We start from the raw sequence: 24,729 nt of genomic DNA on the forward strand, positions 1-24,729 counted from the left end.
AGGAAGACACTAGGACATATATGGAACAAATAGAACAGTGATCTCTTTGTGGCTGAATAATCCTTCCTTGCTAACTCTATCATAGTGTATCTGTATCAAATACACTACCTCGACGACCCACTTTACACCTCTACCTCTGGTTAGATTTGTTGGAAGCTACTCAGTTTTAGTGGGAATAGCTTGAAACACTAAAGCATTGGCATGAAAAACGTAGATAAGGAATAAGAGGAATTTGTGGATGAGATTGATGGTTAAATTGGGAATTGCCTATGTTTGCTTGGCTTGTCTAGCTCAAAGAATCATATGAACCAAGAGTATCGGATGAGTGTGTTCCAAGATTCAAATTTTGCTTTAAAGTGGGGAATTGCCTCCATTTGCTTGGGCTATCCAGTTCAAACTTGAGCATCTTCCTTTGAAGTCTCAAGTTATATACACAGGATTCAAACTCTGCTTTGAAAAAATTGATTACATGGCAATTAGCAACATGTGATACGTATGCTAGCAATAGAAAATAAAAGACTGGAAGAAATAACAGTAGACTTTAGGATTTAAAGAAATTTCTCTTCATCTTCTTTGTTACACTTGTTGGGGAGACATTGGTCTTAAGGTAGAAATTCTAAGGAGCATCCTTAAAAGCCAATTTTGATTGGCGGTGGTAAAGTTCTTTTCTATTGTTCTTCTATTTTTCTTCTTCTCTTGTTTGTGCTGAATAGAGGAAAATTAAAAAGCCACGACTCCTACACTTGTCTTAGTGTGAAACCCTCAGCTTCTTTTAATAAGTTTAAGGTTTCATGTGAAGTAAGCCATAATAGGTGGATGGTCATGTTTATTTTTCTGTGGAGAATATTAATTACATTTAATAAACAAGTAAACAACAAATTAAGAATCAGTACAACAAAGTAGTTTGAAGTGGAGTTATTTTAAGAGTTTAACATGTTTTCTTTCGTATTTTTTCATTTCAATATTTGGTCTGAGCAAATGAGATGACACCAAACCTTAGGGCTGCAAGTCAGGCCGGGTTAGGTCGTGTTGAGGCCAACTTAGTCCAACCCTAAGTTCTAAACTCTCAACCCTAACTCTAACCCAACCCAACTTTCAACCCGACCTTCCCCCTAACCCTAACCCTAACTAAATACCTCCAACCCTAACCCAATCCAACCCAACCTGAAATCTTGAAGTCAACTTCGACTTCGGGTTGGGTTTCCCATCCCTTAAAATCTTGTAGAACTTCTTAATCTAAGATCTTAACTCAACTTTCACTATATATATTAATCATATGTTTTATTAGTATGTGTTTCTTGATATTTTTATTGGTTCTCTAAGTACAAAATTTAGGAAAAAATGTTTTTGAAATGACTATAGTTTATTATAAGTTATGATTTATAATAGATCTTTTATAGGCAGCAAGCTATGGGATATATATATTATATATATAACATATGTTTATATATGATATGAACTATGGAGTTGTTTTCGGGTTGCCCAAGGGGTCAACCCTTACCCAACCCGAAGTAAAGTCGGGTTCATAAATTTCAACCCTAACCCTAACCCGAGCATCAACCCAACCCAACCCAACCTGACTTTTTTGGTTTGGGTTCAGACCAACCCGGCCCAAGTTGCAGCCTTACCAAACCTGATTCTGATTACAAGAAATATGAATTAAATGTAAATTATGAAAGATGAGAATTTTCATAATAGAGTTTTTACAATTGATGCCAAATGGGATCTTGATGAATTAAAAATTTAGATTATCATAATTTGGGATTATGAGTTTTTATTTGTGAGTTGGGATCACCTATAAATAGAAGACCTTCCAACACTCTCCCGACATAATCCAGCACCGCCTATCTCACCATGAAATTGGAGCCCATTATAAAAGTGGGACCCACCATGTATGAGATATGCAGTGCCATTTCATGTTGTGAGGGTGTTGGAATGTCTTTTCTATCTATGGTTTGAGCCCGAAGCCCGAAAATGCTTGAATGACTCAACCTCAACCCTACAGGTTTTTATCTGATGAACGATTGAGGTCATTTGTAGGTTCCCTTAACGTGGCAGAATAGGTGGGTTCCGGTAGGAAATCTCCCTAATAAGTCTATTTGACCCTTGTCAGCACCCGATTTTTGCTCGGTCCGTCGCCTAAACCTCCAATTTACCTCAAACACCCGATCAAACCTGATGGAGCGCAATCCGGCCGGTCTTAGCTGTCAACGGGGAGCCTGAAACAAAGAAGATGAGGGAACTCTGGGGGGAACCCGGTGAGATAACTCCGAAGCTCAAGTTAGTATTCTCTCAAAGGCAAGATAAAGACCAGATGGCGCAAAGTTCACATACCTTGTTGTTGGGGGTAGGGGGCCTTTTATAACCACTTCGCGTACTCACTCTGAGGCATCTGTCAGGTCGGGTACGATTACTTCTGTGTTTCTGCCAATTCGGGTGTCATCCTTTCTGCTGGGACAGAACCGCCACTGCTCCTTGTTAGAGTTGTCTCTGTAACTGGAGATGGCGGTGTCAGGTGGCGGTGGTAGGTGGTCGTTTGAAGTGCAGCCGTCAAGCGTCAGATCCTAAGTCAGTCAGGTGCGCTGCCCCTGAATACGAACTTCCTCGGTGTCAGTCATGGTACGGTCTGTTTAGTTTGGCATCTTGGAGGCGAAGTGCTGGAGTGGTGAGTGAGGTGAAGTCTTGAGTTCGGAGGTATGTCCTGTACTACCATAGTGTCACGGGGATAATTGTTGGGGCCTCGTGCGGCACTCGAAAGGGGCGAGTAAGCCTACGCAACAAAGCAAACACACACAAAAAGGCAACAAGATGGAACGCGAATTAGCAAAAGGTTATTTGTATTGCATTAATCAGTGGCAAGCACAAGCACACAATACAGTGTCGAGGGGATCTCGTGCTTAACCTTTACACACTTATGAACTCACTCGACTACCTACCTCCCCTCAAAGAGTACGTTAAGCTTTTGGGGGAGTGACAATAAGAAACATCAAAAAGGTGAAAAAGAATACTATAGTATTACAATAGTGCCATTGGCAATCCCCCATACAAAAGTACATGCATAGACCACCCATGGCACACACTTGGACGCTGGAGTGGCGGCTGTAGGCATGGTGATTGGCACTTGAAGGCGCAGCGAAGAGAACATTTGTTACAGTCTCCCCCACTCAATTCAGTCTTCATCCTCGAAGAATATCTTCTGTTTGAGGCTTGGACTTGTTGTTGGTGAAAGAAGGTTCTTCGACTGCTCTACGAACCGGGTTTCTTCCAAGGCCCTGATAGTAGGTCGGGTAGATTGCTAGTGGATGTTCTTGATGGTGGGAAAACCTATGGCCAGTCCCTAAGTTATGTCCCTGCTTGGCTGCTTCAAGGTAGGATTTTGACTTGTTCCTGATGGTGGTAGGAAAGTTGGTGGCCAAGGCTTGGTCAAAATGGTATTTTGGATTGTTAGGGTATTGGTTCTCATGCATTTTCCCCCAATGGTGACTCACAAGGCTACTACAGAATTTATCTTGAGGGATGATGTGAATGAGGTCCCTAGATGGCTTGGGTGGCACTCATTCTCCCCGATGGTTGTGGTAGTAGGCGTGGGCAAAGTTTGATGCGGCCTTGGGTCTTCTGTTGGGCCCACCAATTGTGGGTGTGTGCGGCTTCCACTGTTGTTGTTGTGGCGGCACTGGCACTGACACTAACTTCTTCCTAGAGTTGTTGCGATCACTTCCTGTTGCAATGGTGGTAGTTGTAGATCTCTCAGCCAACAATGGTGAAGGGTGGTGTTGGATTTGTAAGGCAGAGACGTGCTTCTTCTTGGTGCTGGCGGTGCCAATCATGTTAACCATGCAAGGTGACTGCTCATCCAAGATCATCAGGGTGTCGAGGTGAGGCGTCGGTGCAGCTTTGGCCTGTATCATGAAGTCCATTCCAAAGACAATATTGAAATCATCTATGTGGACGACAAAGATGTCAATCTCTCCATCCCAGGTACCGAGTTGTAGTCTTACTCGGCAGGCTATGCCTTCAATAGGTTTGGCACCTGTGTTAACTGCTTTGAGCCAGCCAGGCTCTTTGGAAATGGCCAAGTTTAGTCTCTTGGCCTCTGCAATGGATATGAAGTTGTGAGTGGCCCCTGTATCAACTAGGGCCCTGGTTGGCCTCCCGCCAATGGTTACATCAACATACCTTAGTCCTCTTTTGACTGAGGAGGGCTGTTTAGAGGTAGCCCCTTTCTTCTTCATGGCATTGAAAAGTTGGAGGGCGCCCACTCTTGGCGCTTGGGTACTCCATTCCCCATCACTCTGCTCATCATCACTTAGCTTGGCAATGAGGGCATTCAGCTTTGCTCGCTTTGGGCAATTCCTGGTGAAGTGCTCCTCCCCACAAATGTAGCAAATGGGAGGACGGCTTGGTCTCCCTTGATATCTGTTGTTGTAGTAGCTTTGACTTCCTTGCGGCTGCTTCCCCTTGTGGTGCTCAACTGGTTTGTGGTTGAAGGGTGGCTTCTCTTTCGGGGGACTGGGTTGTCTATCTCCCCCACTCAAATGCGTAGTACGCGGGTTGGCTGGTCTGCTTCCTTTGTCATCCGACAATCTTTGTTCACTAAGTTGTTCGGCCACGGCCATGGCGGAGGCAAGGTCCTGAACATTGCGTCGTTGGAGCTCAAGCTCGGCCCAGGGCTTTAGACCATCCATGAAGTTGAGTAATAAGTCCTTGTCTGACATATCGGTGACATCTAATTTGAGGGCTGAAAACTCTTTGACATAGTCATGGAGGGCATCGTCGTGCTTGAGAGTCTTCATCTTGCGACGAGCGAGGTATTCCACATTCTCTGGGTAGATTTGTCTCTTCAGCTCTCTTTTAAAGTCAGCCCAGGTACGGATAACACACGTACCACGTTCTATATCAACACACCTTCTGCGCCACCACAACATAGTGACATCAGTCAAATACATAGTAACAGTACGTACCTGAGTCATTTCATCAGTCATATTGGCGGCAGAAAGGTACTGTTCCATTTGCCATAGAAAGTTGTCAAGCTCTCTTGCATTGCGGGTTCCTGAATAGGGGGTTGGCTTCCTAATCTTGATGTGGGACGGAGTATGTGTAAAGGAAGTGCTGGTTGGATTAGCGATGGCCCTCTTCAGGATTGCACATTCTGCTTTAAGCTCCTCTAATTGAGCTTGGGTGTCGGAGGAGGAACATGCGGCGAACTTCATTGAGGCCCACTCCGCTTTCATCTCATCTAGCTGGGCCTGGACGGCCATTGATGTGGAGGTGCTTCTTCTCCACATTGCCCACTCATTCTTCATCTCATCGAGCTGGGCTTGAAAACTATCAAACCTGTCTTGGACCTACGAGTTGGAGGAGCTTGCTTCTTGCTGGCGCGCAGTGCTGCAAATTTGCTTGAGCGTGCCATTGATTATGTCTCGGACCTCGTCAAGGACTCCACTCAAGAGACCTTCAATCTCGACCAGTGTGTTGTCCATGGCTTCCATGTTTTGATGCAGCTCATCTATCGAGTCTCGCATCTCACCTACGGTGGCTTCACAACGTAGCATGCGCAACTCAATGGCTGCATGCTTGTTGGAAGATTTCTCACGTTTGCTGGACTTCGGTTCCTTGTCCTTGCCGATGTCATCGGCGGGCACATCATCGGCCTCATGGGCTGTGGAGAGTCCATGCTTGATCTCCACCACGATGTCCTTGTTATGCTTCATGCTATCACTCACGTCGCGGGCCGAATGGCTTAAGAGGAGCTCCTGCTCTAATACCAACTGTCACGGGGATAATTGTTGGGGCCCCGTGCGGCACTCGAAAGGGGCGAGTAAGCCTACGCAACAAAGCAAACACAAACAAAAAAGCAACAAGATGGAACGCGAATTAGCAAAAGGCTATTTGTATTGCATTAATCAGTGGCAAGCACAAGCACACAATACAGTGTCGAGGGGATCTCGTGCTTAACGTTTACACGCTTATGAACTCACTCGACTACCTACCTCCCCTCAAAGAGTACGTTAAGCTTTTGGGGGAGTGACAATAAGAAACATAAAAAATGGGAAAAAGAATACTATAGTATTACAATAGTGCCATTGGCAATCCCCCATACAAAAGTAAATGCATAGACCACCCATGGCACACACTTGGACGCTGGAGTGGCGGCTGTAGGCATGGTGATTGGCACTTGAAGGCGCGACGAAGAGAACACTTGTTACAATAGTGCAGGCCAGTTCGGTGAGGTGAGCCCCGAACTGCTATAAGGCAGGTCAGTTCGTTGAGGTGTGTCCCGAACTGCTATAAGGCAGGCCAGTTCGGCGAGGTGTGTCCCGAACTGCTATAAGGCAGGCCAGTTCGACGAGGTGTGTTCCGAATTGCCATAGGGCGGGCCAATTCGGGTTTCACTTGGGGCCCAAGGGAGAGTTCGGGTTCCCAGTAGTGAGTTCAGACTACTGGTAGGGAGTTCGGATCGCTGGTTCCTCCCTTTAGTGCTCTTGCCTTAGGCGCGTTGTTTGTGCCGAGCTGTTGCCTTTGCCACGTGTTGCGTAATTACGAGATCGGGCCAAATCTTCCTTCATCAATTGGCTCCCACTCCTCATGCCAAGAATCCTGCCCTGGCGCATGGAGTTTCGTGAGGTGGTAGGTGGATTTGTCCCATACTTCAGATCTTGATAGCGCGAGATGCATTGTCAAGGTTCTTCGGTTTTCTCAAGCGTTCAAAAGGCGGGAGACGCGCCTACCTGCTTACAAATGCTGACAGACGTGGTGGCGCACGCTTATTTTGAATTTCAAAAAAAAAGGCACGCCGTGACAGCGGGTCTTTTCAATTTTGAAAATATGCACTGCGGCCGTTTGAAAGGCGAGGAGACGTGCACTGGCAGTTTTGTCAATTACAGAAAGACATGTGTGGCGCATCATCAATTTTAGAAAGACGTGCACCGGTGCATCGTCATTTTTAGAAAGACATGCACCGATGTTTTGTTAGTTTCAGAAAGACATGCACCAATCACGTCTCAGTCTCAGGGGACGTGCGGTCAGCACGAATGCAGGCCGTCGGATTGGCTCTGATCTGCACAGTTGGTTCTCAGTTACTGTGGGTATAAATAGTAGGGGACCCCAGTCGATTTGTCACTTCCGCACTTTGCTTCTTGAGCTCGCGTCCAACTTTTCAGCTCGCGTCCAGGCCTTTCAACTCGTGCCTAGGCTTGTTAGTTCGCCTTCAAGGTTTTTTGCTTGTTCTAGTTTCCGGAGCCTTCAAACCTTTTTCTGGGTGAGTACTTTCCTGAATCCACCTTTTCTCCTCGGTGTCTAGCTTGGATAGCTCAGATGGTTCTTCAAGTAGGTCTAATGTAGGTTCTACCAACCGAGTCGCATCCCCTGATGGCCTTAGTAAACCTGAGGTGGAACTTGAGGACGAGTTTGAACCCGTAGGCTGAGCCGCTTCGGGCAATTTGGCGTCTACCTCTCGTCGAGGTCGAATGGTAGATAGGTTCGGTCCTTTGACCATGACGCCCAAGGGGCTCCAATCTCTTATTATCTCTTACAATTTGCTTGGGGGGTATTCCTATTTCATTCATTTGGGTAGCTTTCCTTGGGAATACGGTCCTGATGAGATCGTGATATTTTGGGAGCAGCTCGCTGCGGGGCTGCGATTGCCTTTCCACCCCTTCTCGCCGAGGTCATAAACCACTTCGGCGTTACCGTTGGCCAGCTTCATCCAAACTCTATTTGTAACTTGGTGGGGGCAATCTCCCTCTTTTGCGAACAGGGCTTCTCTTTATACTTGGAGATATTCTCCTCCATTTTAATGTTCAAGAAACAAGCGAGTTCTCTTCCCGGGGGTAGGCGGGCGTATCACCTGTCTCCTCGCCTAGGTTTTAAGCTTTTGCACGAACTTCCCAACAAGGTCCCGGCATGGAAGCGGGACTACTTCGGGGTGCAAAGTGCATAAGGGTGGCCTTGTCAAACCGGGTGGGGGGAGGCCGCCCTTGATTCTGGTGTCACTCTCAATAAAGAGACGGTGAAGGGCCTCCGACAATAGGCACGGCTAGGGCTGAAATGTCATTAGTACCTAACGAAGGCCAAGCTTATTGCGACCGGCCTGAGTTTGGGTAGGTTCCTTGCTCAGAGGTTTCTTGTTTCGCTTTGTTCTTTCATTTTTTTCTGATGTCGAACTCTTTTTTGCAGGTGTGATGGACTCAGAGAGGACTCGCGGTGGGCACCTATTCCAAGGCATGAAGAGGAGGAAGCGGGTCGCCAAGCAAACTCATACCAAGTTGCCCCAGGATGTGGAGCCTCAAGTTCCAGACTACACGTCGGAGGATCCGCCCAGGGAGCCTAAGGTGGCTCCTTCAATGTAGGAAGCGGCAAGGGCCCCTTATGCTGAGACAACTCACACGAGTGCTCCCGCCTACTCTAGTGCTCCTGCCTACTCTAGGTCCGCTCATATGCGAGCGGGCCCTCGGGCTCGGGAGCTCAAGGGGAGTTCAGGAGCGTGTTGTTGCCGAACTACACTCTTCAGAAGAGTAGAGAGGCCACTTTCCCCGAGGAGATCGCGGCATGGACCGATCTTCCCTTGAACCAGATCACCTGTCGTGCCGCAACTCATGCTATGGTGGTGAGTCAAATTTCTTGTCGGTCCTCTTTGTTTTTATCCTTCTTGTTGTCGTTCTTTTAATCACTTGTTCCTTTTGGTAGGTGAACTCTTCTATTCACGCCTTAGTGGCCCAGGTGGAGAGGAGCTCGAGGCAGGCGCGAGCTTCCGAAGAGGCTTTTCGTGCCGCCGAGGCGACTACCCGAGCAGCGGAGGCGGCTGCTCACGCTGCCGAGGAGGCCGCTCGCGTTGCTATGGCCAGGCAGGCGAGGTTTTAGAGGGATGTCGAGGCCATGGGGGTGGTTGTGAAGCATATGGCGGACCTTAGGCTGAACCTACAACATCAGGTCGAATACCTTCAGGAGGACATAAGGGAGAAAACGCAGATCTTTTCCCAAGGCATCGAAGTTGCTAAGAAGAAGGCCGTTGATGACTATATCGCCTCGTCGCGCTTTGACAACCTGATGGTGGATTCTTACAGAAGGGGATTCAAACTGAGCCGGTGGATGATCCAGAACACGTACCCTGAGCTCGATATTAGTGCAATATTCACTTCGCGTATAACTCAGGAGATGGCCAACACAGCTGATGGCGAGCCGGATTCCGAGGGTGAGGCAGGACCTTCGGGTGTCGTTGAAGTGCCTTATGATGAGGAAGAAGTAGCTCCAGGCTTGTGACTTTTTTTTAAATGTACTCTTCCTTTTCTTGCAATTGAATGGGCTTTTCTTTTGTTTAAGTATTGTTGTTCTTTCTCCTGAACTGACTTAATTGTCGAACTGATAATATGCCTGATCTATTTCTTGCCCAGGTTATTGCACTCACGTGACCTGTTTTGGTGTTTAATACTTCGCTTCGCCCGTCTCTTTGCCTATGCCGAGGTTTTGTTGTTAGCTCAGCATCTTGGCTTAGGCTTTGGTAGCGATTTCGTCCACTTCGCTTGGCGGTCTATAGGTAGTATCGCCTCAAGTTGACGATGTTCCGCGCTCGGGGTACTTGTTTGCCTTCCAAGGTTTCAAGATCGTATGCCCCTTCAAGCGCTCTCTTTACTCTGTAGGGCCCTTCCCAATTTGGTCTAAGTTTGCCTACGCCGGGTTCGGGCACCATAATCTTACGGAGAACCAGGTTGCCGACTCGGAAACTTCGCTTCTTTACTCTGGCATTGTAGTACTGAGCTACTTGCTGCTGGTAGGCCGCTGTTCGTATGTGCGCGAGGTCTCTTACCTCATCCAGTAGGTCGAGGTTGGTACGTAGCTCGTCTCCGTTTGTCTGATCGTCGTATGCTTCTAGTCGTAGTGTAGGTATTTTGACTTTCACTGGGATTACCGCTTCAGTGTCGTAGGTGAGGTTGAAGGGGGTCTCTCCCGTGGTGATTTTTTCTGTAGTCTAGTGAGCCCATAAAACACTTGGTAGCTCGTCCGCCCACAACCCTTTAGCTCGGTCTAGACATGCTTTCAGTCCGCACAGGATGGCTCTATTCATTACTTCTGCCTGACCCTTTGCCTATGGATGTGCGACCGATGTGAAGTTCTGACGAATTCCCATATTCTAGCACCATTCTTGGAATTTGATATCATCGAACTGCTTGCCGTTGTTGGAGATCAGTACTCGAGGTAGCCCGAAGTGACATACTATGTTCTTCCAAAAGAAGTTATGTATGTTACGGGCTGTAACTATTGCTAGAGGTTCAACTTCTATCCATTTTGTGAAGTAATCTACTGCCACCACTAGGAACTTTCTCCCACCTATTGCTGGTGGGAATGGCCCCAGGAGGTTGATGCCCCATTGCGCAAAGGGCCATGGGCTGGTGAGGTATTTGAGGTCGGAAGCAGACTGGTGGTGGATATTGGCATGCTTCTAACACTTGTCTCATTTTCTGACGAGCTCGATGGTTTCTACCTTCATCGTTGGCCAGCAGTATCCTTGTCAAAGTGCCTTTTGTGCGAGGGCTCTGCCCCTCAGGTGTCCACCGCATAGACCTTCATGAGTGTCGCAGAGTACTAGCTCGGCTTCGGCAGGTCGCAAGCAACGCAAGTAGGGGAGCGTGTAGGACCGTCGGTACAACTGTTCGTCTATTATGATGTATTTGGCTGCCTGGCACTGCACCCTCTTAGCTACATTGCGGTCCGCAGGGATGGTTCCGTCTAGCAAGAAGCTCGCGAGTGGGTCGATCCAGCTCGACTCTGCTTCAAGGACGAGAGCAACCTCCTCTGCCCCACCGAGAATGCTAGGCCAAAGTAAGTCCTCTATGTACACGATTCTCATGGTGTTGTGGCTTGTGCTGGCTAACCGGGACATGGCGTCGGCCTCAATGTTCTTGGACCTCGGGATTTGCCTGATGAAGTGTGACTGGAAGTTGAGCAGAGCCTCTTTTACTTTTGCCAAGTATGCGGTCATAGAGAGCTCGCGTGCTTCGTACTCGCTCGTAACCTGGTTGACCACGAGGTGGGAATCACTGCAGATGACTATGTGCTTTGCTCTTACCTTTTGTGCAAGGTTCAGCCCGGCTATCAGTGCCTCATACTCTGCCTCATTGTTGGATGCTGCGAACTCAAAGCGTAGTGCGTATTCCAATTTCGTGCCACCCGGGCCGCATAAGACTATTCCGGCCCCGCTACCCTATTGGTTCGAGGAGCCATCTACATGAAGGATCTAGGGCTCCTCATCTCAGTTCGTGTTTGGCCTAACCAGGAGAGATGCCACACTGGCTGCTACTTCACGGGGTTCAGACTCTATTGGCTTGGGAGCTCCGGGTTCACCCGAACTGGGGATCTCGGACTCAACCGGCCCAGGCGCTTCGAGGCTAAATGTGCACTCAGCGATAAAATCTGCTAAGGCTTGGGCCTTAATGGCAGTCCGTGGCTTGTACTGGAGGTCATACTCGCTGAGCTCGATGGCCCACTTCATCAGCCGACCTGAAACCTCGGGCTTGAGTAAGACTTGCCTCAGAGGTTTGTCAGTCAAGACGACGACGGGGTGAGCCTGGAAATATGGGCGGAGTTTCCGAGCTGCAATTACCAATGCATACGCTAGCTTTTCTATCTACGGGTATCTCGCCTCTGCTCCCTATAGAATTTTACTGACATAATAGACAGACCGCTGGACCCGATCCACTTCCTTTATTAGTACTGAACTGACCACCTCATCGCTCGCCGAAAGGTACAATTCTAAGACATCGCCCTCCTCGGGTCTGGCTAAGGTTGGCATAGTGGCGAGGTAGGTCTTTAGCTCGTCGAACGTGAGCTGGCAATCTCGGGTCCATTCGAACCCTTTGCCTTTGATTGACTTAAAGAAAGGCAGACAGCGGTCTGCTGATTTGAACATGAAGCGGCTGAGGGCGGCTATGCGGCCGTTTAGCCTCTGAACCTCTTTTACTTTTCGGGGTGGTCTCATATTTAGGATGGCCTTTATTTTGTCTGGATTGGCTTCAATACCTCGCCAGTTGACAATGTACCCTAGAAACTTACTCGAGATGACACCGAAGACACACTTGTTTGGGTTCAGTCTCATTATATATTGATGCAAAATTTGGAAGACAGAATCTAAGTCTTTTATTAATTCCTATGAGAACTTCATTTTGACGACCATGTCGTCTACATAACATTCTATTTTCGTTCCAATTAAGGGCCGAAAAAGCTTATTTACAAGTCTTTGGAAGATCGCCCCATCATTCTTTAGTTCGAAGGGCATGACCTTGTAACAGTGCAAGCCGAACTCAGTTATGAAGCTGGTTTTTTCTTCATCGGATTGGTCCATCTTGATTTGGTTGTAGCCTGAGTAGGCATCCAAGAAGCTTAGTAGCTCATGTCTCGAGGTCGTCTCCACTAGTCGGTCAATTCGGGGCAGGGGGAAGCAGTCTTTTGGGCAAGCTCAATTCAGGTTGGTGTAGTCAACGCACATGCGCCACTTGCCGTTTGCTTTTTTCACCAGCACTGGGTTGGCTACCCAGCTCGGGTAATGAACTTCCCTTATGAAGTCCGCTGCGAGGAGTTTTTCGACTTCTCCATCGACCGCCCTCCAGCACTCCAGGGCTAAGTTGCATTTCTTCTGTCTAATGGGTCTAACCACAGGGTCAGTGTTAAGTTTGTGAGTTATAAGGCCAGGGTCAATATCGGGCATATCAGTCGCGGACCATGCAAAAATATCTAAATTTTTAAGTAAAAAACTCACCAGTTCAGTTCGTAGAGGCTCCTTGACAGAAGCACCGATCTGTAGCGTTCATGCTGGATCTGTAGCCAAGGTCGGGATCACGACCGTTTCCTTAGTGGGCAAACCCTGCTCCGTAGGCCGCTCCAGTTCGAGGTCATCGGCTGCCTTGGTTTTTCCCTTCAGGGCGGCAACATAACATTTGCGGGACTCAAGCTGGTCGCCCCACGCTACCCCCACACCGAAGTCCGTGGGGAACTTCATTGCCAGATAGTAGGTGGAGACCACTACCCGCAGAATATGCGTAATTGGCCGCCCTATTATGACATTGTATGGGGAGGGGGTCGCGACCACCAGGAAATCGTGGTTGAGTCTGACTACGCAAGGCCATGTGTCGACTTCCACAGGTACTGTTATCTTCACCAGGGGCCTAACTTTCTCTCCGCTGAAGCCCACTAGAGAAGTGCTTACGGGCTTCAACTCGCTTCTCTACAACTGTAGTTGGTCGAACGCCGATTTGAAGAGGATGTCCGTCGAACTGCTTGAGTCTACAAGTACGTGCCGGACTTCGAAGTCGTTGATCCTTATTTTTATGACGAACGTGTCATCATGGGGATAGTGGACACCTCGCGCGTTGTCTTCTGTGAAAAAGATTGGTTCTTCCGTCTGAGGCCTCTTTGGAGGGTTCTGTTCTTCTCAGTCTGCCTCGTGAACTGACGTCTGTGCTGCTGCCGAAGTGCAACCTGCTACCACCAAACCACCCACTATCACATGGATGGTTCCCCGAACTGGCCTCTCTTCTGGAGGAGGTCACTGCAAGGCTTCGATCGGTTTGCTGCTGGACTCGGGAGCATCCTTTTCGTGCTCCCCTTGCCGATCTCCTTTATTATTATTGTCATTTTGTACAAAATTTCTCAAGTATCCGCGACGGATGAGTCCCTCTATCTCGTCCCGGAGATTATTACATTGTTCGGTACTATGACCGTGATCTTTATGAAAACTACAATATAGATTTTTATTTCTCTTGTTTGGATTACTCTTTAGGCGAGGTGGCCACTTTATGTAGGGGGCGTCCTTGATCGTCATCAAGATCTTAGTCCGCCTTGTGTTCAACGGCGTATAATCCGTCCGAACTGCTAAGGGAGCTCGGGACGGCTGGCTTGGCTTCGCCTCTCGGGCCTGACTTCTTCTGTCGCCTGGGTTGGCGGGCTCACCTTCTCTTTTTCTTTTCTCGACCCCGCTTTCTGTTCTTTGGTTGATTTCTTCCTCTGTTCTCATGAACTTGTCCGCGAGCTTGAGGAAATCGGCCACGGTTGCGAGTTGGCTAGCCACCATGTGCCATTTGAACTCCTTGTGCGTTGCCCCTCTCTTGGCCGCAACGAGTTGTACTGCGGGGTCTAATCGCGATATCTGCAAGCATGCTTCATTGAACCGCTTGATGTAGCTCCGGATGGATTCTCCTTCCCTCTGGACTACCCCGAAGATACTTTCCTCGGTTCTGGGGCACCGCTTGCTGGTACGAAATGTGCAGTGAAGATCTGCACGAACTGGGCCCAGCTTCTTATTGACCCGGGGGCTAGGTTCCGGTACCAGGTGCAGGCTACCCCCTTGAAGGTGGTGGTGAAAGCCACACACATGCACGACTTGCTGGCCCTAGCGAGGTGCATTTGCGACTGGGAAGCGTCGACGTGGTCGTTGGGGTCAAAGTACCCATCATACTTGTCCAAAGATGGAAGCTTGAAGTCTCTAGGCATGGGGACTACCAGGAGTTCTGACGCGAGGGGGGAAGGAACTGAGAGAATTGGGATAGTTTTTACCTTGTCCGAGCTCGTCTCTTCCTTGCCTCTAAGCTCGGGTAGGACACGGGTAGCAGTTCGGCGACTTCGCCGATGCCTTCGTTGAGCGGGCCTGGTGCTGGCGGTACTGGCCTCTGTGTTGCCGAGCTCGATGGGCCCAGAATGTTGGTCTGCTGCTAGGGCGCTGAACCGGTTCTCCATGAGTGGTAACTCAGGCTTAGAGCGCCGAGGTGGCTTTGTGGGCGAGGTTCCCGACCCACCTGCGAGCTACGAGGTGGGGGTAATTTTTCTTTGCTTTCGGCCTGGGGATGAGGCCTGGCTATTAGGGGGGTTCTGGAGTTGGGAAGCTTCTCCTCGGTGAGGGCGTCCACCTTGAGGGGAGGCCTTAACTGGCTTCGGGACAGGGTGTCAGGGGGGAAGCAGTGACTGGTTTAGGGGTAGCTGAGGGAACTGCTGCTGATAATGGTGTTGGGAGAGGTGGTGTAATACCTAGTGTTGCTGGAGTTGATGCTGCTGGAATTGTTGCATTTGGGCTTGCATTGCCCACATGCATTGCATTAGGTCATCCAGCTGGTTCTGGCGGGTCACTAGTGGCGAAGGTTGTTTCGATAGGGAGTGGAAGAGGGGTGTTTAATGTAGGAAGGTTCAGGGGTGCCACCGCTTGTGGCGCATTCAAACTGGGGATCCCATCCACTGAAAGAGGGATGGTGAACTGCCCTATGCACACCACGGGAACTTGGAGTTGCTCTCTAGTGGTGGTCGTTTCTGTGCCACGTCCGACATTGTTGGAGGAAGCCATGGGTGTTGGAGTTTTTTGGAAGAAGAGTAGGTAAGAGAGGTAAGAGAGATTTAGAGGGAGGCTTTTAGAAGCTATCCCATAGACGGCGCCAATTGATGGAGCGCAATCCGGCCGGTCTTAGCTATCAACAATCTTGTCTCTGACTGGAGCAACGGGGAGCCTGAAAATGGAGAAGATGAGGGAACTCTGGGGGGAACCCGGTGAGATAACTCCGAAGCTCAAGTTAGTATTCTCTCAAAGGCAAGATAAAGACCAGATGGCGCAATGTTCACATACCTTGTTGTTGGGGGTAGGGGGCCTTCTATAACCACTTCGGCGAGGTGTGTTCCGAACTGCCATAGGGCGGGCCAATTCGGGTTTGACTTGGGGCCCAAGGGAGAGTTCAGGTTCCCAGTAGTGAGTTTAGACCGCCGATTCCTCCCTTTAGTGCTCTTGCCTTAGGTGCGCTGTTTGTGCCGAGCTGTTGCCTTTGCCACGTGTTGCGTAATTACGAGGTCGGGCCAAATCTTCCTTCATCAAAACCCTTTCGATCCTTCCAAAACATCGAAAAAACCAAAAAACCAACTTTCACCCCGAGATCCATCAGATCCACCATTAAAACTGCCCGATACCTATTTGATGGCCCCAATCAATCCCCACTTACACCTCAACCATTAGACCTAGGACCTCCCAAAGCACCTACCCATGAAATTTCATCCTAAAACACCTTTGTCTACCCCTTGATCACACTTAGATTCTGTTTTGAGGCTCTAGATTAGTCGTAACAAACCTTTTCTAGATTTGCCCCATCTAGGCCTAGTTGAGCCAATCTAACCCCACCAATCAACCCATAAAACGTCAAAAACCTCTTTGACTGATCCCCAGAATACCCCATGACTTAATACCCCTCCTAAAATCACCAAAATATCCCTTCTTCCAAAATTACCAAAATACCCTTGACCAAAATTACCTCAATTACTCCTTTTGATCGATTCCCAAACTACCATCAATATTCCCATCACACCCTAAATTCCCAAAATGCCCTAGGAAAAATTACCAAAATACCCTTGAAATAATCCCTAAATTATCCTCTTTCCAAAATACCCTTGTCTAGATTACCCAAATTACCCCTTGAATCAAATCCCAAATTACTCTTCCTCCAAAAGTTACCAAAATCCTCTTACCCAAAATTATCAAAATACCCCTTTCTAAATTCCTAAAATACCCCTCGTACAAAATTCCCAAATTCCCCCAAATTCCCAAAAATACCAAAATGCCCTTCATACCTCAAATTTCTTAAATACCCCCTCTAAGCCTACCCCTTTGGACCCCAAGTTACCATTTTTCCCTTCCTTCCCCAAATTAACCTTTTTGACCCTTGAAACACTGACATGGGAGGATGCCCCCCTCCAAATCCTAACTTACCTACCACAGACCCCTCATTCATTTTGAGGAATTTCGAAAAACACGAGCACTCGAGAGAGAAAACGAGAGAGAGTTTCGAGGTTAGAGAGAAGAGCAGAATGTGAGAGGTTTTTGAGAAAAACAACAGAAAGGGCGAGAGACCGAGAGAGTTTGAGAAGAGGAGAGAGGTATTCGAACTGAGAAAGAGAGAAAAGCGGAGATAAGAGGGTAGAGACGACGGGAGAGAGAGAGCTCGGGTGGAGAGCAGAGAAAATTTGAGAGAAAGAAGAGAAAATCTGAGAGAGAGAGAGGAGCGGCGATTCAGAACAAAACCCGCGATCTCCATCTCCCCACCGGCGCTACAATCCTTCGTCGGACGAGTTTCGGCCTCCAGTTGATTTCCCGTTAGAACCTCAACTTATCACTTTTCTGCCGTCGATCTGCTTCCACTGCTACTATCGAACTGCCGACCTAAGAATTCCATATCGTCCATTCGAGTTCTTCAAACCCATCTGCGAATACCAGCATCGTTGATACTTGTAAAGGCCACAGAGGTAAAACTCATTACCTCATCCTCTTGCTTGAGGTGTTTTTAGCAATTCGAAGGTAGTTTAGTCTTCATCTTTTTGCCGTTCATATAATGTTTTTCTACTTGCTTGCTTTGGTGGTTGATTCTTGATTGGTTCGGAGTGTTCTCTTGTAACCGAGAGGCTGGCGTGTTTATTCACTCTTCAGACAGGTTTACTGAGTCCGAAGGTGGGGTTCTGATAGAAAGGGGGTGAAGGATTCCTCATCCTTTTGCTCAGTCCCCTGCGTCTAAAAGGGGACTGGTCTAGAAGAGAAGAAAGAAACACTATATTCCTTCGAGTTGCTAGAGAACCCGATTCTTAGATCCATTGTAATTGTAAGCAGAGAAGGGAAATCCAGTATTCACACTGACCAGAGAGAGGGGTGCCTAACCCCTTTCCTTTCTCTCTCAACTTACCCGGAATAGCCTTGTCTCGACCGGGCAGTATGGAGTGATTTTAATTCCGGGAGACCCATCACTCCCCATTACTGATTTCTTATGGGTGGCGACTCCGTCTGTTTGGCCATGAAGTGAACTGCCGGGGAGGTATTTTTCCGGCGTTCACAACCCTATTGGGAACCTTTTTTTTACATTGAAAAACGTGGCATTGAACCTTTTTCTTTTGCTTTTTTGCTTTCTCGCTTTTAGGTGTAAAGTACTTTTGGGCCTTTGGGGAGCCTTTGAGAGATTTCTCTAAAAACATCAAAGCTCGACGTTACAAGGTATTAGGTGAATAATAGTAAGCTTCGGAAGCTGCTCTACCGTTGTATCGGTAGCAGATAGGGAACCATGCCGTTCATGAGAGGAGATCTTCTAACGAGGACTAGGAAACTCGTAAAGGGTCTCGCCAAGGCCAAACCCATATGGCTCAAGGCCATGGAAGAGTTTGTTATCCACCTTCTTCATTTTGTTTTCTGTTTTTTCGATTTCATGATTGTGATAGATTTCTTAGCATTTTGTCTTGAAAAGAATTGGATTATTCTGCTCATTCTTACGCTTGATTGCATAAAACAGGGCTCCACCTGTGACTTTTCCTCGCACTGATGGAAAATTTGAGAAGATTAGTCTTCCTGAGGATGTATATATAAAGAAGTTCTTTAAGAAGTACCCAGATTCTAAACATGAAGATGCTATCAGGTATTGTTTTTGTTCAATAGAAGTAGCAATATGTATTTCTGTTATATATTGCATTCATTATATTTCTTCTGCATCACTTGTATTTGAAATGCTTCCAAAGTTATATGTTACTGTTTTTAGCTGCCACCGAAGATTCTCTAAAGAAATGGAAACGAATTAGGTTTTTTCATTTTTACTAGTATTGAAATTGGTATTTTTTTTACCTTGTTTGAGGAAATAGAGTTGTGCACTGGGATGCAACTTGACTTGCTGAACCAATGCTTGCCTTACCTAGCATGAGGAAAGCTGAGATGGGCACCAAACTCAGTTTTTGAAAGTTGAATCCAGGCTTAACTATTGTGAAATGGGACAGTCATTAGCTACTTTTATTTCAAAGGAATCTGAATGAGCATATTATGTGGAAAAAACAAGTAATTAGCTGTTAAAATCGTTCCCATTTTGTTTTTGAGTGTTGAAGAACAGAGACAAGAGCTTTATAGTAGATACACATATTGCAGAAATTACCAAGGGTTAATAAAAGAAATATAGATAAATATAACTATCTCAATGATTATTTAACAAATATATGAAGAACAGCTTTTATTTGTGTCAAATGTTGTTCTTATATTAAGCTCTGTTCACCCACTTTACTGTATCTAGGCTACAGGTAAGTCTCAAGTCCTCACATCTTTGTTCCTACTTCAACCAATGCCCCTTTTTTCTCTATCCCTGCTCCTTTAAGCCCTTCAAACTGCATCAGATAGTTCTGTGACATCAGGAAATTATTGGCTTTTAATACACTTCACCAAACCATTTCAATTCCTCTATATTTTTACTTAAAGATGCATTAGTTTTCAATTTATCTTTCTTAGCCTTCATATATAGCATTTGTCCTCAACAATCTCAGCTTGACCATTCTTATCTTCACCAATATTTTCTTCTTAATTATTGGATTTTTTTTTTTCATGGATCATGACTAGTCTAATGATAATCTTAAGGGTAAAAGACTTAAACATACCCTGAGTTTTCATAAATTGACTTAAATGTACCCTAAGTTTTTCAGAAAGACTTAAATATACCTTGTAACCCTTTTACACTTCATTTTCTTTTAAAGATTCAAAATATACCCTACATATTTCTAACCTGAGGGAAGAACACCACATTATTGCAACCCTAGTGGGGTGCATCACAAGAAGGCTATGCCAAACTCATGGCACACTCAAGGGCAAAAAACACAATCACTTTTGTATAGGAAACTTAGCGAGAACTCTGTGCCACCTGCAATTATGGAAGCTAGAGAAAGCAAAAAGTGGCACCATCATCTATTGTCCAAAAAACATAGGAATGGTAAACCATGCATATAGACATTTACCAAGAGAGCAACAACCTAAACCCCAGGAATAAAGCAATTACAAAATCCTTTACGGCAAGGTCAAGGTGTCTGGAAAAGTTGGCGTCATTCAACCTGTGATTGCCCATTACAAATGTAGTTATTGGCCCCGGCACCACATACTAGGATCCTAGATGTAGATATGGACCAGCATAATCATGAAGACGAAAATAGAAAACCAATCTTCTCCCTTATGAATTTCACTTTCATCCCACTAGATAAACCTGTGACGATAAAGAAAAAAACCCATAACAATGATTATTCTGATAGTGATGATGATCAGCTTGAAATTTAATACACACAATCCCCCAAAACCAAACTTCACCTGCAGCTAAACGGAATCAGGACTGAACCCACATTGCCGAAAAGACTTTTTTACGATCAGGTGGGGGCTATTCACATATGGAGACAAAAAAAGAAAGACACTATTGATTGTGCAAACTGGCCCCTTTGCATACAGACAATGTGCAAATGGCAGCATGACTTTTATTCATCTCTAAAATCTTCTCTCCTTCTGGGGAATGGATCAAGATGTCAAAATTGATTTCTTTTTATTATCAAAAGAAAAAAAATACAAATCTCATTTTGTAGCTCTGTGCATCACCCTCTGCACGTGGCAAGTTTAACCAAACAAACCACCCATATGATCAAAGAAAGTTTGGTTATTGAACTTTTTTAGTCATAAATCCTCAATGAAGGGGCCAAAAGGTCTTCTTGAAGAGTAGAAAGGTATTCTCACAGATCACTTGAGAATTCTAATAGACACCTCTTATTTCAACACTACACTGTCATGATAAGATGTAGCCTGTCTAGACTGCCCATCAAATAAGGAACAATCTGAATTTGTCATGTGGATCAACCTTACAGCTTGCCATGTCTGTGAACTTTTCCAATTTATGCTAGGTTCTGAGAAAAGGGATTTCTTTATAATTTGACATGTAGCATGGCCCAAAATGTGAAGCATTTTTGTATATGAAATGCAAAGAAATTTGGTCAGCCTAAGCTGCCAAGTGGAAGATTTTTTAAATGAATCATCTAGATTTATTTGTCTTGCAAGGTTATCCTTCCTTATCATTGACTACCAAGTCATCACTTCAAAAAAAGAATACCCGAATAAGGTATTAGCATTTTGGAAATCTTGAAATATCTGAGATGTGGCTGGTAGGAGGTTGAACAACTAAGAGATTTAAAATTCATTGGTTAGAGCTTAACCAGAACTTAGGTTATTGGTCTTTTGTAGTCTTATTGATATTCAATGCTTTCATAAGTGCAACATTAGTACTGATATCTTTTGAATCAGTAATTGAGTACTAAAAAACTGTTTATGCATGTTAGAAATTAGGTTATTGGTTTTCATTGTTTGTTTCTGTTACTGGCATGTCTGTTCCTCTTTCCATCAATTTCTCATGCGCTGCTTGGTGAGCTGTATTATTTTTTAGGGTAAAAAAGGTTTTAGACTTTTAGTTTCAGAAGCATTGGGAGATTTTGATTTGATTCAGAGCCTTGTAATTGTTCTTTTGTTTTGATTTACTAGAGAATAAAACAACTTACACCCAGTGGCTAATTGTTTTTTAATCAATGCTGAGCTGATGAGTTTTCTGATGGACTTATGAGTGATTTTGGCAGGCAACAGCCTATTGTTTCTGGCATTGCACATTTGCACTAGAGCAGTTCATGCTTTGGCATCCAAGATTGACGAAAGATGTGCCTGTTGTTCCTTTATAGAAGATGATTAATAGTTTTGATATGTCATGGAGTTTATATTTATCCTTATTTCATTTCTCTCATGTTACACGTGCACAAACACACATACATACAAACAAACAAACAAACTAGGAGATGGTTTTTTGGGTTTAGAAGTTGGATGTGTTAGCCTATCTTAAATTAAGTGCCAAAGTAAATTATGATTTTTAACTGGTTTAATCTCATATTGATGGTAAAATGCTCTTTTATTCTTTTAATATGAACGTTTGCACCTTTTGTTTTCTTTTATTTTTTATCCACTTTCTTGATTATGTTTTTCCATTATATTGTTTAGCTTCAACCATTAAGAGCTCAAAAGTAAGTTACAAGTTAAGCCTGTTTTCTTCTGATACAAAAAGTTTGCCAAGGAAAAGCTTTTGTGAATGGACATCCTAAAGACCCTTAGGTTATACCATTTTTTGGGAGGATATTGCTTTACAGTATGACATGAAATTGGTTAAAATTGTATGAGTGAACCAATTATTTGTTCAAAAAAAAAAAGTGCAGGGGTTGCAGAAATTTTGCAAGTTTTTTTTCGAGAATCTTAATTTATTAGATGTTCAGAAATCTTGTAAAAATGTTGGTACAGAAAAATCTATTGTAACTATAATATGTAGGTAAATATTAAGTTCATTCATTGCTGATGTTTGAACAGGATTTGTGGTTTTGAACCACCTCCAGCTCGTGTTTTTGGTTGGCGGGTGCTTGAATTGAAAGAACAGGGAGCAACTGAAGAGGAAGCGATGGCTGTAGCTGATGTATATATTTCTACGTGTCCATATGTTCATTCATTGTTGTCAGGATTATGCATTATATCTTCTTAGTTCTTACTTTACCACTCAACTTCTCTGGCTGTAGATGGAGTATCGAGCAGAGAAGAAGGCAAAGAAGCTAGCATACAAACGACTCAAGCAAATTGCACATCTCCAAGGGAAGAAGCCACCCCCCAACCCATACCCCAGTGCCATTAAGGAGATACAGGCCGAGGAGAGAAAGTATGTACGTGAGCGTTTTAACAATCCTAAGATACTTGAGATTGTGCAGAAATTGAAAGAAGAGAGAAAGCTACAGATGCAAGACAGGAGAGCAAATGGTTGGTAACTGAGACTGATCGAATAGCAGTTCAATAAGCTTGTCTCTCAATAGGGTCAGCCATAAGCTTGTTTTATGGGCTCTCTGTCTTAGTTTCAGACTTGTCAAATCTTGCAAGACAAAGTGCAGGATGTTTTTGTTGATTTGGGTTCCAGGTGCCGCAAAAATGGAATTTTGAGGACATGGTTAATTAACAATTTGGTATTGATGCCAGTTCGAGCCCTTTGGAAGATGTCTGATACTCAGGACCATCAGGAAAGGAAACTTGTTTGTTGGTTCTCTTTTCTGTTATTTTCCATCTTTTCTCTTTTTATTAATTCAAAATTCAAAAATCAAAATATTGAGTTCGAATCTGATCCTCAGAGTGCGCCTCACACCGACCTCATAGCAGTTTCAGCCATGCATCTGGAACATCTCCCATAAATAAAAGATTTACAAGCATGGAGATGTTTCAGATCAACGGTCAAAACGTGCTGTGAGGTCGGTGTGAGGCATGCTCTGTGAGGAGCATAGAGATCGGATCTGCTCCTCGCTGCGTGCCTCACGCCAACCTCACAGGAGTTTCAGCTGTCCATCTGGAACGTTTCCCATAAATAAATTCTGGCATTTTGAATTTCGAGGAGCAGATCCGAACTCGTACGAAGGTGATGGGATTCAGTCAGTGTAATGTCAGTTCAAACAACCATCTATCTTCCCATCAAATAAAGGATAGAAGTACGAAAATGTTCTCGATGCAAGGTTGTGCAGGCTGTTCGAACAATACTCAAACGGGCCTTGCATTAACAATACTCGTACGAAGGTTGTGCTGGCTGTTCATAGGACATTATCAAACCAAAAAAAAAAAAAAAAAAAGGTGTTCAGATGAAAGCAACCCTTGATATGCCATCATAAAAAAAATAAAAAAGGTGTTTTAATGGTTTCATATTTTAATAGTTCACCATATCAAATGACAAATTATCTAACCAAAAAATAAATAAATAAAGGTGTTTAGATTTCTACATATCGTAATGATATTGATACTTTTTGTAGGTTTCAAAGTATCAATACGTATTGGTATATCATAAGATTACAACATATATTAAAAGCCATTTTTAAAGGTTAATACCTTTTTAGATGCCTTGACTCGATTCTTAAAACTTAAAATAAATAAATAAATTAAGAGTATCACCTAAGGTTCAAAGTATCGATAGGGCATATCAGCCTTTTTTTTTAAGTTGCACTTTTTTTTTTTTTTGATTTTGGTTCAGAGGGGCTAATTTAAGTCCTAGCTACCCTCTAACCAAGCCTTGACCCGATATAACCCCTTGTAAGGGTGTATCAGGAAGGGCTTGATATGATATGTATCGATCGATATGGGTTGATATGCAACAATTTTTTGAACCTTGGTATCACCCCTATATCATGTAATAATGGATTTTAGGTATTGTGTATTAAGAATGGCAACAAGGTGGAGATTGCATTCCCCATCCCCGACCTTGACCCCTCAAATCAGCCCCCATCCCCATCCTTGACCCCTGTCAGGGAAAGGAATTCTCCATCCCCGAGCGGGGATGAATTCCCCGTCGAAGACCCGAATCCCTGGTGTGGCCATTTGGGGATGGGGATGGGGAACCCCAAGACTGATGAGAGAGAGAGAGAGAGAGAGAGAGAGAGAGAGAGAGAGAGAGAGAGAGAGGACCGTTGTGATTTGAGGTCAGCGATGAGAGAGTTTGATGGGCAACCATGGACGAAAGAAGATTGAAGAACTGGGTTTTAGTTTTCAATTCTTTCTTCTTTGAGTCTCTTTGTCCTCTGTCGAGTGGTAGTCGACGATGATAGACATCCGACGGACGAGTGGTGATAGCAACGACGATCGACGAGTCGACGACGAAGACGAAGGAAGAAGTGAATAACTAGGGTTCAGGGTTCTCTTTCTATCGAGTGTTTTTTAGAATGAATGGTATTAGTTTTTGTTTTTAAGCTTTAATCTTTTACAAAAAAATGAATAAAATAATATAATAATATTATAATATATGGGCCAGGGCAGGGCTGGGATTGCATTCCCCATCCCCGTCACCAAACCCGATTGGGGATTCAGGAATAACCCCATCCCCAACCCCGATCCTGCCAAAGTACTCC

The 24,729-nt window shown here is 45.2% G+C and overlaps 1 protein-coding gene across 2 annotated transcripts; it reads left to right on the top strand.

The window, feature by feature from the left end:
* Positions 1-16,623: 16,623 nt before the first annotated feature.
* Positions 16,624-22,902, top strand: LOC148854305 (uncharacterized). Of its 2 annotated transcripts, XM_088940894.1 has the most exons (6): positions 16,749-17,256; positions 17,438-17,816; positions 17,919-18,154; positions 18,285-18,407; positions 22,175-22,277; positions 22,378-22,902. In XM_088940894.1, exons 3-6 carry the CDS (start codon positions 18,060-18,062, stop codon positions 22,618-22,620), a joined length of 564 nt encoding a protein of 187 aa, XP_088797020.1. In that variant the 5' UTR covers positions 16,749-17,256; positions 17,438-17,816; positions 17,919-18,059; the 3' UTR covers positions 22,621-22,902. The 2 variants fall into 2 exon arrangements, with proteins under 2 accessions (XP_088797019.1, XP_088797020.1); XM_088940893.1 differs by lacking the exon at positions 17,438-17,816 and having other exon boundaries at positions 16,624-17,256.
* Positions 22,903-24,729: the final 1,827 nt, after the last annotated feature.

Source organism: Nelumbo lutea, chromosome 4 (assembly GCF_056320005.1).
Source record: "Nelumbo lutea isolate HS-2025 chromosome 4, American lotus-T2T, whole genome shotgun sequence".
Classification (NCBI taxonomy): domain Eukaryota; kingdom Viridiplantae; phylum Streptophyta; class Magnoliopsida; order Proteales; family Nelumbonaceae; genus Nelumbo; species Nelumbo lutea.

Bases quoted from the DNA above. Each gene is read 5' to 3' on its own strand.
- LOC148854305 (XM_088940893.1), top strand. From the start codon at position 18,060: ATGCCGTTCATGAGAGGAGATCTTCTAACGAGGACTAGGAAACTCGTA. The intron at 18,408-22,174 runs GTATTGTTTTTG...ATGTTTGAACAG, and splicing joins AAACATGAAGATGCTATCAG to GATTTGTGGTTTTGAACCAC. The intron at 22,278-22,377 runs GTATATATTTCT...CTCTGGCTGTAG, and splicing joins AAGCGATGGCTGTAGCTGAT to ATGGAGTATCGAGCAGAGAA.